Source organism: Lathamus discolor, chromosome 2 (assembly GCF_037157495.1).
Source record: "Lathamus discolor isolate bLatDis1 chromosome 2, bLatDis1.hap1, whole genome shotgun sequence".
Classification (NCBI taxonomy): Eukaryota; Metazoa; Chordata; class Aves; order Psittaciformes; family Psittacidae; genus Lathamus; species Lathamus discolor.
Window position 1 is genome coordinate 11,025,400 of NC_088885.1, and position 15,007 is coordinate 11,040,406.

The window sequence follows — 15,007 nt, forward strand, 5'->3', positions numbered from 1 at the left end:
GGTACAGTTCAGCAGCCCACTAGATGGAATTGGAGACAGGAAGTTTTGTATTTTAGGCAACATCAGTAGCATTAACGTAGCATTGCACAGTTCTACTTTTAGATCTTGTGTCCAGTCACTTTGAAGCTAGCCCAAATAGTTTGCACTTGGCAGCGCTTTTCATGGCAGATACCTGTCTAATGCTGTTTCCAAAAAGCATCAGCAAAGTTACTGATTTATCAGAATAAAGTTAGGTAAGAAGAGACTGAAAGAGTTCTTGCTACCTTTTCACTGAGAACCTAAAATTTGCCAGGAATGTTGCCTTGATGTTGTAGATATGATTTTGCTGTCCTTGAGAAATTGTCCCATTCAGCCAAGTGATAAAAGCCCTTAGGAGGTTTCTATTAGCATGTGTTAAATAGCCCAAGCATTCAGCATGTTCCAGTCCAGGGCCCGTAAACAGGAAGGAGGACCTTTCCTTGCAGCTGCAGCTCTGTTTAATCTGGTACCTCTTTGGGATGCATGTGGAGGCTAAGCTGCCTGCCCAGCCATAACAGCCTTGTGAAAAAGAAAGCAGTCTTCAGGAGAGACAGGGGGTCAGAGCAGGAACTGTCCAGGTTAAGTAAGCTGGGACCAAATGCTTTTATAAAACACAACATAGGATTGCACTAGAAGAGAGAAAAAGCTGCAGAATAAAGCATGCAGAAGCCAGTCATTAAGGAGAATGAAGGTACTGCCCTCTTGTGATTGTGCTTTGATACCATGTTTAATTTCAGGGTTGCGCAGAATTTTTTTGTATGGCCCCTGCCTGCTTCAGTGCTCAGGCTGACCATCCTCTCTGCATCAGTCAGAGCTACAGGACCCTGCCTCGCTGTAGAAGAGGAGGGAGCCTCTTACCTGGTAGTTTGCTGCCTGAAGAACGGACCCTGCTCTTGAAACACAGTCCCAGCCTGATGATGGGCAAAGTGAACTAGTTAGAAGTGATCACCAGGCTCATACAGTTTCTCTTCTGAACGTCTGGATGGCTACTCTTAATGTCAGATTTGCTGGGTTGCTCAGATACGGCTTGAAGTTACTTCACTATGAGGGTGGTGAGGCACTGGCAAAGGTTGCCCAGAGAGAGGTTGTAGCTGCCCCATCCCTGGCAGGGAGGTTGGAACCAGGTGATCTTTAAGGTCCCTTCCAACCCAAACTGCTCTGCAATTCTGTGACTCCTGTTCTGAACATTTCAGGGACTGTGTCATGTTAATTAATCTGGGAGAACTGGTCTTCATGTCTGGAATTGGGCAACCACAATGAGAGGCACTTTTTAACCTTCATCTTTCTGTGACTCCTGTTCCTGTGCAAAATGAGTCCTTCCGCTTCACCTCAGAGGGAGGTTGAAAGCATTGGTATTTGTGAAGCAGTTGCTAATCCTGCAGGGGGGAAAGGGGATGTGTGCTCACATAACTAAAATCTGATGGGCTGGTACACAAACAGGTAGCAACTTAGCAAAAACAGGTTAGAAGAGCATTGAGCCTGTAAAATCAAACATAGAACTAAATCTGCCCATATGTATCACCAGGACCTCACTGGTGTTTGCACTGGAAAAAGGTACATCCTCTAACTAAAAGATTACATACTGTGAGCCACATGGCTTTTCAGCATAGGACTCTCTTATGAGCACTGTGTTGAGGGTGAAATCAAATGAAAGGAGCCACATTTTGGGCTCTGTTACAGAGGCATGCACAGAAAGGCTCTGGCCCTTGACATGGGTACTACTGCAGTTTGAATAATAAATAGCAATAGTTTAGCACAATCCAGATAGAGCTTGACTTGGCGAGCGCTTTGTCATTGTCAGCTGCAGTGTAGTGCTGTATCCTGACTACTGGCTGAGTACTTGAAAAGAAGATGTCGCTCCTGCTGACAGCTAATAGTGGATCTCCTTTAGCACACCAGGTAGAGCTTCTACTTTATGCATTTGAAAACACCTGGTTTAGGTCTCAGCTGGGAGAGATTATGCAGAAAAGAGGTGTATGAAATAACATCAAATGAGGATAATCCTTCATTTGACATTTACTCATTTGGTTACCTGCCTCAGTCCTGCAGTGCAGCACCCCTGCTATTAATCTTTTGTCAGGATGTACTTAATGTTGTATCTGCTACCTGTGACAATTATTAGACTTTGCACTTCAGTAGCACTTCTTTTTTGAGAGGCAGCATGGCCTAGAGTGAATATAAAGGGGGTAATCACTTCCCATAATATTAAGAGTACTGATTCAAAACCTTTACAAAAGATTAGCCAGTCTGTAATAAACACAGGAGGTTGGGGCTTCATGTTCTATATGATCTGAAACTCGGAACCTCTGTATTTTTCTATTGCCTTAGCAGTGTTGCAATGCCAAATTTACAGTCAGTTTTCAGAGAATGAACTGAATTCCGTGTCAGCTACAAGATGTTTAAATCAGGAGTAATTCCAGCTACTAGCAGAGACATTCTTTGGGTCTGGGCAGATTTAACTGTGAATTTACCGTAGCCACCTTATAGCCTGTTAAAATTCAGTTTCATGTGAGCACGGGAGCCCTTTGGGATCTCCTCCGAGATTTGAAAGAAACTGAGAAAGCACAGCAACACTTTTCCACCCTCCGGGATCTGCCCCTGCTCTCCTGATGTCATCAGAACAGGAAAGAGCAATTAACATAGTGTGGTTAATTACAGCCAGATCCTGGCTGTTCTGGCTCCTGTCACTTTGCTGTGGGCTGATCTGAAGCTGAGCATCAGGAAACGGTAGTGAGGGTACTTTCACAAAGAGCCCTGGGAAGGGTGAGCTTAGCAGTGGATTAATATCAGCGAGGAAGGCAGGAGTCTGCTTTTCTGCAAGCAGGTATTGGGTACTCAATTATTTTCTCATCTCATATAAGCTCTTTGTATATAACATCTGTTGTGTAATTAGTCAGTGTCCTCCTCTCTGAACTGCTTTATATCTAGAGACAAGTGACCAGGTATTATTTTTTTTCCCCATTTCCCTTGGCAAAAGCAAAGAGAAAAATAAAAACAGTTAAGACATACAAATAAAGTGTACGGTTATCACAGAGAAAAGTGAAAGTATCTCCAGCAGAGAGCCCAACAGCCTAATTATGCACATAGCAAAGAGTATCCTTTTATCAGGTTTAAATTATCCAGTTTTTGAATTTAACAGAATGTCTCATAGTTATAAGACAGGGAGCCCTCATGTTCTCAGTCTTCTTTCTTTATTCAATATTTAATATATTCTTATTATGTCTGCTCTCATTCATCTCCTTTCTGAGGCAAATGGTTGTTTTCAGTCCGCTCTTTAGAGTTCTTGCATTGTCATTTCTGCCGATACTGTCTGAAACAGTCTCCCTCTACCACATGCAATCATATTCTGGAAGAGGATCAGCAATTCCAATGCACCTTGATTTTCTGTGTTCGGTTTTCCATTCCATTTGTCTCAACTTGGTTTCGCCATAGCTTCACATTGGTCAAATTTTCATTCCTCCATTTAATTCTACATTGAGACAAGGAAGTGCTGCTCGCGAGTTGGCTCAGCTCATTTAGAACATCAAACTTTTACTGAAAACCAAGTGCTTAATTCTTATCTTCAGTTTCTGTTTTACACTGCAAGTTTTAAGTTTGTGTATTTATGTAATTAAATCTGCATAAAAGGACACAACCAAATACTTAGTGAAATGAATCTTAGGAAGAACGTGTTTAGAGTAGAACGCCATATATTCTGCAAAAAGCTCCTCATGGTAGGAAGTACAGGGTAAAAAGTGTGTGTTATGTGAGTGTTACAGGTGTTTTGCTGATTTATTGTTACTTTTATTGGGATCTGCCTGAGATTCAAAGTTACATCTTTGAATGAAAGCTTTTCTTGCTTTAAAAAGTCTCTAGTATGTAGTATGTTGTAAATGAAAGCTTGGTTGCAGTTCAGACACAGACCAGGTATAAGCCCGATGAAACAGGTCCTATTGTAACAAGACACATCACATATGTGCAGCACAGGGCTTTATTCTCAGTGGTCTTTTACTGTGCATGGTTAATCTAAAGAAGGGAATATAATGCTCTATCATGCCATAATAGCTTCATTTTAACCCCTCTTTCAAGAAGTGTGAATGGCAAAGAAGTGCTACAAAGTGAATAAAAATGAAATTCATCAGTATTACAGAAAGTTGCATCTAATTCAGGCTCTCTCGAAACTTAATTCTGCAGCTAGCCTCCTATAGAAGGCTCATATAGAGATTATAGGATGGCAACATTCATTGTTTTGGAGATCTCCTGCATCTTGCATTAGAAAGTGGTGCGTATTTTTCATCACAAATAGACACAAATGGCAAGATTTCTGCCTTCAGAAAATGTATAATGTCAGAAGTCAAGCAACACAGAATACAGACTATGCTGGCACATGTTGCATGCACATACACATGTACAGGTATGCACATATACAAGTGTGATTATGTATGCATGCCTGTGAATGTGTATGTCGCAGGTCTTGTAATTAAAAGTCACTTTAAAGTAATTTGCTTCAGACTGATTCTGTGTTATATGAGGAGTTTAAAGTCATTGGACACAGCACAGTGCAAATTCCAGGAAAGATCTGGAGCTAAGTGAACTGTGCTGGCGTTTAACACTTCATCACTTCATTTTCAGACCCTAAAAACAAGTATTAATTAGCACTTTCCATGTAATTAATGATACCAGTTTTAGAAATGCAAAAATGCTTAGCCATGAACTTCATTCAAAATGATGTTTGCCAGAAGCGTCATGAGCTTGCATGGAGGGAGCACAGATGAATTACGCAAGGTACTGTTAATACAAAGCTCAGTTAGGATACTAAGGATTCCTGAACAGGAATATCCCAGTGAGAAGGACAAAGCTGTCAGTGCCGTCTGAGCGCATAAGGTTAATCAGCGTGGCTCTGTTGCTCTGAGTGAAGCTATTCCATTTTACTCCGGCATATGGCAATGTATTCATGAAGAAAAAATTCACCTAGTATAGCAGATAAAACAGAATAGATAATATGGCAAGCTGAAGAGAAAGTACAGACCACAGGCTCTGTTAATTTTAAACCAGTAATAGAAAAGTCAAGAAAGAGGCAACGATGTATGTGAGTTAAAGGCAATTGTAAGACGATGACTGTTATCTGCTGAAAACTGGAAAACAGTACAACATAGACTGTTCTTTAGTAGATGCAGGATACTATGTCTTTTTATAGTTAGATGACTTGTCTCGTAAGTTAGTGACTTAGAATGCAATGTGCCAACATTGCAAATGCAGAGGGATATTTGTGAATCCCAGTCAGTTCTGAAAAATTATTTCAAAGGATTTCAAGTCTCATACCTGTCTTTAAGATCACGCCACATGTCTGGTTTCACAGTCACAGTCTGATACTGTTTTCCCCTGTACACAAGTGACGAGCTGTAAAAGCAGCTGATGACTTCTCTGCATTGTCTACTCAAAGCTCAGGGTTGTCGGTTGGAAAGTAGAGGGAAAAGAATGGGATTTAAAGCAAAACTCTTCTTTCATATTACTTAAAATGATTTGCTCCAAACGGAAGTGCATTTGTGAGGTAACGCCTGTAACGCCGTTTGGTTTTCATTTTGCATCTGAAATACTTGAAGCAGGAAGAATTTCACAAATCTCTTCAGGGCTGCGAGGCTGCTGAGTCACTCCTGTGACCCGAGCAATTTGTCAACAGTCACTCTTGCAGGTTGTTTTCATCAGGAGGTGAAGAAGATGACAGAGTTGGGAACTTACTTTTATTCACTCCAGATTGTTTACAAAGAACATACACAAATTCCTGGTTCCACCAACGCGAACAACAGGAGACAGTTTTCTTATGTGGTGTTCCTGGCTGCTTCCTCTCAGACAGGTCCAGTCCAAGGAGAGCTCATTGGTTTTGTCTCCTCTACGTCTCTGCTGGGGTCAGACTTAAGAGTTTTTCCTGGTGACTGTCCACAGCTTTCGACATGGCTGCATATTGCACATGTGCATAGTTCCGTCAAAATACATGCATAAACTTCTGTGTGTGGAGTCAGCTTATGTGGACCCCCTCAGTACCCATGGCTCAACTCCCAGCCACCCTTACATACATCCTGCATTTTGGACAGCGGCTCTTACATGTCAGTTTACCATTGGATGAATTAAGCTGTTTCTTACGTTGCTCCTTATAAAAGAAGAGCATCTGAGCATACGAAAACCAGTGTTTGATCACTGTTAACGTAATTATGACTTGTATTATGACTTCAGGTAGGGTTGCAGTGTCTGTAGGGCCCAGGTTTTAGGACAGCATGTAAGGACTTGCTGAAGTTAGTTCCTCTTCAGAAGTATTTAAGAGTTATTAGGGATGCTTTTCTGAAGAATAGTTGCTTTCTCATTTGTAAAATGGGAAAGTTGCCCCTCAGCCACATTCCTAAAGAATAAATAAGGACTTTGGAAACACAAGTCAAAATCTAAAGGTGAAATCCTGGCCTGCTGGAAGGGAAGGATGCAAACCCCATTGAATGCAGTGAGTCCAGATACTCACCCAACATTTATTAGTGGGTTTCTCCACCCTGATTTCTCAGTTTTGTTTGCCCACAAGCTTCATGGAACTCTTAAGGGAGAGTAAGAAAAACAAAGTAGTAACATGTACCTACTTGAGCATGAGCTCAAGAAGCCATGGTGTTATCTTAAGATGTGATCGTCAGCTTTATTGAACATGAAGCCAGTTTACCTACAAATCACCTCTCCCTTCATGAACTGGGGTCCTTTTTGGAGAGAATTGGATCTTTTGGTCTGCCTGGTGTCAGCTGCTGATGCCAAGAGGAAACGACGAAGGCTACAGGGTGATCTGGGTTTTCTCCTGGAGTGAACACTTGGGCTGTGAGTGCACCACCCAGACATCAAAGACCCTTCAAGCCAAGGGGTCCTCCTGCACTATAGTGTAGATGGGGCCAATGTGTCTTACAGTGAGACATGTTCCTGTACTGAAACCAGTCCTGTGTGTTTTATTTCAAGAAAAGTGTTAGCTGGGGAGACTACAGCGAAGAGCAGGGAGAGCAGTCAGAGGTCTGAAAAATGGTATTGATGAGTTAAAATAGACTTGACCTATTTTGTCCAGATTAAAGGTGAGAAGACAGGACAGGAGGAGAGGGCATGGTGATGATTTTGAATATGCAAAAGAGAAAAGAAAGGAAGCTACCGTGAAGGGGAAGGTGTGTGGAGAGTGCTGTGTAGAATAACAAAGTGCTTTTCTCAATGTTTTGTGTCAGCCTGTCTCCTCAGGCACACCTATGCAATGTATAGGAAAGAAGGAATTTTTCCTGACTTGAATTCGCAGCTGGTTTGCGGTAAATTCCACAGCTGTGACCAGAAACTGGATGACCTTGTTAGTAGGACAGCCACAAAGTAGCCACAAAGTTTGGTTTTGATTATAACGTCTGTTTTTCTTCTTCTTGAAGTCTGTTCCTTAAAATTTGATGTGCTCATGTAATTGCAATGTAGTTCGCTGCCCTGCTTTACCTCCGGTGATGGGAGTTTGAGACTTCGCAGAGGAGGAGAAGGGAAAAAGAGAAGAGAGACAGACTGACAGACACAGAAGCCCACAGTATGGAAAAATAAATGATACCACTGATGGGCTTTTCTGTCAGTGTATATGAGTTATTGAATGCTTAAGCAGAAGTATTACATGCTTTTTCTAACCCTTATCCCCATAAAACTCAACAACTAAAAAGATAACCTGCATGTAGTTTATTAGTGGTCTTACATGCATTCATCTTTTTCTTCCTTTTCTACTTTGTCTTTAAAAAAATGTCTCTAACAGAAATACAAATCAGATTCCCTCCAGTGGTGTAGATTTTCATTTCTCAGTAGGTAGATGGAAGACAAAGATTAATAATTCACTTACACTTCTGTGAATCCAAGATTTTTTGGAAGTGACTTGTGTTTTGGGAATTGTGAACAATTGGAGCAGGCATCTTATGTTCTTCTGGCATCTGGATTGGAAGTCTTGAGCACCCCTTGTCTGAAATGCAGCCCCCCTTAAGGTATCTTGAAAGAAACATGCTGCTAATTGAGGCCTCTGAAACAACTCATGGCTTTTGAAAAACCTGGTGGTTGGTTTTAGTAGTTCTGGACTCCAGATGATTACTTTCAGATCTTGTTTACAGACTTTGGGCATGAATTCTAGAGTTCCTGAGCAACACCGGTGCTATCCTGGTGTACCTTTCTAAGCAGGCATGGCTGTATCAGCTGGGCAAGACCAGGCGATGCCACTGCCCACCCTTGCTGCTGAGGTTGCCTGAAGAAGTGGAGTGGTAAATGCTCCATCCCTGGCAGTGTTCAAGGCTGAGTTAGACAGAACCTTGGGTGACATGGTCTAGAGTGAGGCTTCCCTGCCCATGGCAGGGGAGTTGGAACTTGATGATCTTAAGGTCCTTTCCAACCCAAACCATTTTGTTGATTCTGTGGTGGCCTTCTGGATAGAAAGCAGTGTGAGCTTGGTGGGGCGAGCAAGAGGGAGTATGGCTGCTGGTCAAGGGAGAAGAATCCCATGTGGTTTGAGGGGACACTATACTACAGAGATTCTTCACACATCCTGTATTCAAGAGTTACTTACTGAACAAAATGCATTGAAAACTTTGGGAAGGAGGGCAGGAATTGAGATCTTCCCTTCCCAACAGAGCGCACCGTGCTGGCAATGTGGTGAGCTTTGATTTCTTTTTCTCCTTTTGGCCCACGACATCAACTTCATTGTCAAGCAGTCTGAATTATTTCTGAAAGGCAGAGGAGGACACCTTCTGTTCTTTTCAGATCCTTCTGATCTTTTCAGATCAGAAAAATTGTCCAGGTTGCCCTGTGATGGCATCTTGCATGGGTTGAACCCAGCCGTGTCATTGTGCTTTATGAAGAGCTCTCCAGGAACAGTTGGAGAGAATTATTTGAAGGAAGCTATCAGCTATTTAAGAAGACACCCTAGTGGCTGAATCATTGTCACCATTTCTGAGTACTCCCCATAGCTGTCCTGGCTATTCCTCTGTTCCCTCACAATCTCCTTTTCATTGCAGTTGGAGATGATTGGAGTTTGGAGGTAGAGGGAATGAAGTGCAGGTTGCCAGGCTCCCTAGGAAAATCCAAGTACATCGGACTCAACCTTTGCTGCTGAGCATGGGGCAAACAAAAGATACTACAGAAATACGGATTCCTCCTTTCCTTAGCACAGCTGGACAGATTGTTTTCCAGTAAGATCCCCTAGTGAAGATGCCAGTCTCCTCTGTTATACCCTACAAGTTTGCGTTGCTTGCAAGGTGGACCGAATCTGACAATGCCTGGCTTAGCATCCTCCTTCTGAAGGCTCAGAATGGTGTAAAAGCAGATGTAGATAAGGACATAAATCTGTCCTTTCGATGGAAGACGCTTTTATTTATGTAAGGAGGGGAATAGCAAGTATACTTACTTAATGTTTAAGGATATACACTGTACTGGTATAAGGCATGTCACTGCAGGCCAGTGAAACTAGATTCTATATCTGTTAAAGCAGAGCTGCTTTTGTCCTTTAGTTAGAAAGGTATTTTGCCATTGAAGAGGCATCATCACTTCTTGTGTTGTGGTAGAGAATTCAGAAGAGGGATTCTTGACCAAAAGTACCCTTTTGGCACAGCAGTGCTTTCCCGTCTTTGGAGGGACTGAGTGGAGAATATTGCCAAACTGCAGTAAATGTAAGTGCACTGCATTAAGAGCAGCTTGTATATACACATCCGGGGGCTCCTACAGTCTCTTTCCTGCTTGGGACCAAAGTTTCTTCTTCAGGATCCAAGTTCTTGAGCATTCTTCGGCATCCAAACTCCAGAGTCTCTAGTCAGTGGCATCGTAACAGCCTCCTGCTGAGATAAAAATGCATGCAAATCACAGCAATTCCTTCATTTCCCCCCTGAACTCTCTGGGAGGGATCTCCTGTGCTTCTGCTTTGGATAGGTTAAAGAATTAAATGTAGGTGCAGGTGCTCATGTAACTGTAGTCACAGAGCAGTGATGGACAGGATCTGAGACAAGCTCTTAAGTCAGTCATGTCTTGTGACTGAATTTTGATGTTTTACCATGTAGGATCTGAAGACCCTTACCAAAGTTTTGAACCTGGACTTGCAAAGCTAGCTTTTGTTGAGCATGCTGAAACAACTAGAAAGGAAAAAAAAACCCTCAGCCTGTATTTGCAAGGGTGCTGTGTGCTTGGAAAACCCAATGATACCTTATTTCTATCTTTATCATTATTTTATCATTAAACTGATTCAGCTGAAGGGTGAAGATGTCATAGGCATTAACCACTCACAGAGAAATAAAATACTTCATCCAAATTGTTTCCATGTTATGGATTTGATAGCATCTTCAGGATGGTGCCGTACTTTGAAGCGTATGAGATGTTCTCACAGTGTATATATAGAAGTATATAGTGTATATGTAGAGGCAAAAAATGTGGGCGTATCGTAAGGAGGCAGTTTCAGCCTCATGTATGACATTGTAATTGTATGTTTTTTAATGAACAGACCACAGTAGTTACACTTAGTAATGTTTGTTCACTAAAAAGGAAAAGGGATGTTAAATCATTATGTTCTGTGATGAATGGCTTGTACACTGAAGAATAAATTGAACAAACTGGCATAGAGCTCAGTGAACATGAAATCGGCTATTAGAAGAAAGCTTGTGAACAAATTCTGGGCCTGATATGCATCTTTTGATTAATGTCCTATTAATCATCCATAGTGGCTACCTTAGCTAAGTCGTGCTGTAATCATTCATGGTTGCTTACAGGAACACTAGCAAAGACTATAGAGCTGCAATAACTGAATATTATTACTGATTTCTCCCTAACTCTTGCTGTGAACAATTACTGTTTTCACTATGTTTCTGCCTCCCTTTATTAAAAAGAATACAATGCAAAATGAAAAGAGAGTTCCTCAAACACCAGTAAAATTCTCCCAGGGTATTCTTAATGATATTCTGTCCTAAATGGGCAAACTGTTGTCATGCAGAGTTCTCACCAGGAATAATAGTAATGTAATCACATTGAAGCTGTCTCCTTATGGATTGTAGTCAAACAGACAAAAATGTATAGTCATATTAACGAACACAGAATTCCTGTAGAATTACTACTTAAAATGATTGAAATTATTTTAGCTCTTTTTATCACAGTATTTTCAGTTAATGCACTTAACAGCAACAGCAATTAAGGCTTCAGACTGTAAATTTGGATTAAATCCACGCTTTTGACATCAGAAGAAGCCTTGATTATGAAAAGGTATTATGCTCGCACCCCTTTCTTTTAAGGCCTAATGTTTTAAATCCATATGGCTCTTTTCAGCTGTGTTTGGTTGGTGTTTTTTTTGAAGAAAAAAAAATAATACACTTTTTCTTCTTTCTTTTTTTTTTCTTTTATGATTGTAAGTTATTGGCAAATGTTTATAGTAGAACCTCATATTCCTGTGTGTGAAGATTTAGTTCCACACCATTTATTTCGCAAGTGTGACACAAAAAATCTCTGGCAATAGCCACAGAATAGGTCCTTAGATGGCAGTGTAATTTCTTCCAAAGTCACTGTAGTCTGGGAAATACAGTGAAGTAATGAAGTGATGACAGGTATTAACATGCATAATGGGCTTTAATAGACATTTAATGTTGTTTAACTGGAAGAAGGAGAAGTGCTTTCCCATTGGAATATTTCTACATTGAAACTCATTGATCACCAATTTCAGAGGGGAAAGGTTAATCCATCAGTTTCTGTAACCAAACAGCACTGATGGAAATTCTTTAGGTGACATTCTGGATGAAGTGAGCTTTCCATCTTTGCAAACAAATGAGTGATATGACAAGCATGGTGTTCAGAACACATTTAACCAATTGATTTTCTCTCCTCTTGTAATAAGATCTAGAGACATATGAAAGAGCATAGCATGAGCCAAGATTAAAGGAACTGCTTCCTACAGGCGAACATAGGGGAACTGCATTATCAATAAAAGTACTATAAAGCATGTAGGCGCCCATTCTTTTTCTTTATATAAAGTTTGTTATTGCAATAAATAGCTGTTATTGAACTGCTTGCCTTTTATTTCAGTTTTTCTGGATTTTATTTCAGTTGGCTTTCTGTGGTTTCCTGGTAAATGTTAGGAAACTATGTTATGTTTTGTTATGATAGCATTTTTGCACTCACTAGTAAATCCAGGCCAACTCTGGATTTAAACCAAGGATTTATCATCTTTTGGGGCACAAAGAAGGGTATGAGGTGGGAGGGAAGGAGGAACCTGTGTTCAGTTAATGTAAGTATATCCAATATACTTGAAAGGCTTAATCTATATGGTTCCGTACTGTTCTAAACCTCATGTTTTTCCTCCATCTTCCTTTTTTTTTCTCCCAAATTCAGCCCTGCTTTGAGTTTTACATACCCTCCTACACCGGTATCCCTCCAGCAAATGCATCAGCAAATCATAAGTCGTCAGCAAACCCTAGGTTCAGCCTTTGGACACAGCCCTCCACTCATCCATCCTGCTCCAACCTTTCCTACCCAGAGACCTATCCCTGGCATCCCCAGTGTCCTGAACCCTGTCCAGGTCAGCTCTGGACCTTCTGAGTCCACACAGGTGAGAGACAACAAAAGAAACCTTTGCACCCCATTAACTTAAAAATGAAGTAAATGAAATAAATGGCATTGCCTCCATGGCAATTAATCACCACTGTCACTGAGACCCTTTGATAAGAGTTTTCTTACAGCTATAGCATTTGGAGTCCCTTAATTATAAATCACAGAAGTGTATGCATGGTTCCTGATTGGTAGCATGGTTCTTGGTCCTCATAAATACTGCAGTGTGATGCAGCAGCTTCTCATTCCAAAACTGTCTCTTATGGCTCTTACACAGGAACTTAATAAAGGTGGGGAGTAAGAAAAAGGGGGAAACCACATCAAAACACTAACATTTTAAAGATTAGCAGCTTCACCTCCAAATCAGGTTGACACAGGGTTGTATTCTGCCCTCCTGACACACATGTGAGTAACTTGGAGTAACTCGGTCTGGGTGCAATGGAGGAACTCAAAGATAGTGCAGAAGTTTGAAAGCTTTTTGTCTGATTTATGCAAAATTGGACTTAATGACTTTGAGTTAATAATTTCAGTAAACCAAGATGTATTCTCAAAAGCTGGGGATGTGAAGCAGTGCATCAGGCACCTAATGTGGAGTTTATCACTGTTCATGGCTTGCCTGTTATTAACCAGTGCTGTTTGTTTCCAGATGACTTGGGATAGGTTATTTATCAGTCTTTGAGCTGTTTATCTCCTGGCTAGCTTTTACAAATGTAGAAGCAGAACATGCTGCTGTAGGAAGCGTATTGATTTTTTTGTGGGGTCCGTGCAAGTTCAGATATCTCTAAAAGATCTCAGGATTCCTACAAGATCCATTTACAGGTGTAGATAATGGTGTTCAGTCTAGCACAGCAAGAGAAAAACAAGATTCTGGCCTGTTTCTGTCAGCAGTAGTTTTGCTGTTGACTGGGGAGAGTCCAGGACTTCATCTGGGATTTTTTGGCTGAGTCTCACAGATTTGTTTCCTATCCCACCATTATAATGGGAAACACAGTGAAAGAGCTGAGCTCTTGTGTGCAGATGTTAAGTACAAAACCTTTCCTCCAAGTGTGAAAAAATAAATCGTGTTCATTTGAATTGAGCACGCAGTGATTTTACTCTTCAGAACTGCCTTTCTTAAGTTGCCATCATGTAGAAAATCAAGTTCTTCCTACCCCTCTCTGGCGTGACAAAACCAGCATTGGTTTGTAGCAAGGAATCACCTCTTTCTGTTCCCTCCCTGCTCCATTACAAGGTTGAGTGATGCAGTTCTTCCACAAGTTAATGCTATGTAATTGAAGCACAATGTAATTGCATATCCAGTATAATTAACAGTGTAGCTTTTCCAAATAAAGTTGCTGAGCAGATGCTGCATATTTTTGTTGGAGGCTACATATTTATCACAGTCTAATTTTGTCTTTTGGGGAAAAAAAAACCCAAAACAACCAAACAACTGCCTGCAGCAGAATAAACCCACAAGCGAATCTGCAGTGAGCAGCACTGGAGACCCCATGCACAACAAGCGCTCCAAGATAAAGCCCGACGAGGACCTCCCCAGCCCAGGAGCAGGAAGCGTGCAGGTATGGCCATCACGTTACAGGTGGAAGCCTTTCATCTCACTGTCAGGGGGAAAATGCACCTCTCTTGTGGCACATGTTCCTGCATTAGTATGGCCCTTCATACACACATAGACACCCCAGCTTAGGGTAGCAAGGGTTAAATGTGAGGAGTGAAGGGCTGCTGGGGTGCAGAGTCTGTTGCAGAATAAGGGCAGAGAGGAAGGAGGCTGATGGAGAAGTGCCTCCGATCAGTCTCAACCCTCTTCCGGGGAAAAGAGACATTCAGGTATTTATTGAGGATATTTTCTGTTCAGCAAAAATACCTACTCTGCCTTGACTTTTACCAGGTCTTAGCACTGTGCTGCACTCAGGCCTTGGTGTCAGACTCCGGTCTCATTTGCTATACTTTCTGTACCAGTTAATGCCACTGGTTTTAGTAGAGTGCCTTCTGATTTGTGGTGGACCCAGGGGAGATGAGAATCAGAGCCTCGGTCTTGTGAGTGAATAAATGAAAACAAAGCAGAGGCCTGCCTAAATCCTTCAGCAGGTTTGAAATGGAAAAATAGCATGAGTGCATAATCTGAACCAAACGCTGATGCTAACATCTGATTCTTGCCCTCAGCAAATAACAAGCTGGGGAGAATGAGGCACCTTGAGGAACTAACGGTGGAAAGTCAAAAGCCAAAATTCAGTGCTTTCTTTCCCTACTCACCCCTTTCATGTACACATTATGGGCAAGAACAGACTAAAAGTAGCCTGAAAGTTACTGGTCTGCTTTTGGAAAGGTTTTAGTGTGCAAAACTATCACTGGATTAGCTGTGGATTACTAGTGGTCTAGTTTGTGTCCAACCCTAGTACTAAAGTCAAATTCCAATTAATTCAGCTAT

The 15,007-nt window shown here is 41.4% G+C and overlaps 1 protein-coding gene across 5 annotated transcripts in view; it reads left to right on the forward strand.

Annotated features, from left to right (window-relative positions):
- GLI3 (GLI family zinc finger 3) overlaps positions 1 to 15,007 on the forward strand; it is a 209,470-nt gene that overhangs the window by 153,802 nt on the left and 40,661 nt on the right. For 4 of the 5 annotated variants that reach the window (XM_065665709.1, XM_065665708.1, XM_065665712.1 and 1 more), the window contains 2 exons: positions 12,370 to 12,586; positions 14,025 to 14,141. In XM_065665709.1, the coding sequence (XP_065521781.1) occupies positions 12,370 to 12,586; positions 14,025 to 14,141 (334 nt within the window). The remainder of the gene's footprint in view (positions 1 to 12,369; positions 12,587 to 14,024; positions 14,142 to 15,007) is intronic. The other variant, XM_065665710.1, reaches the window with a different exon arrangement.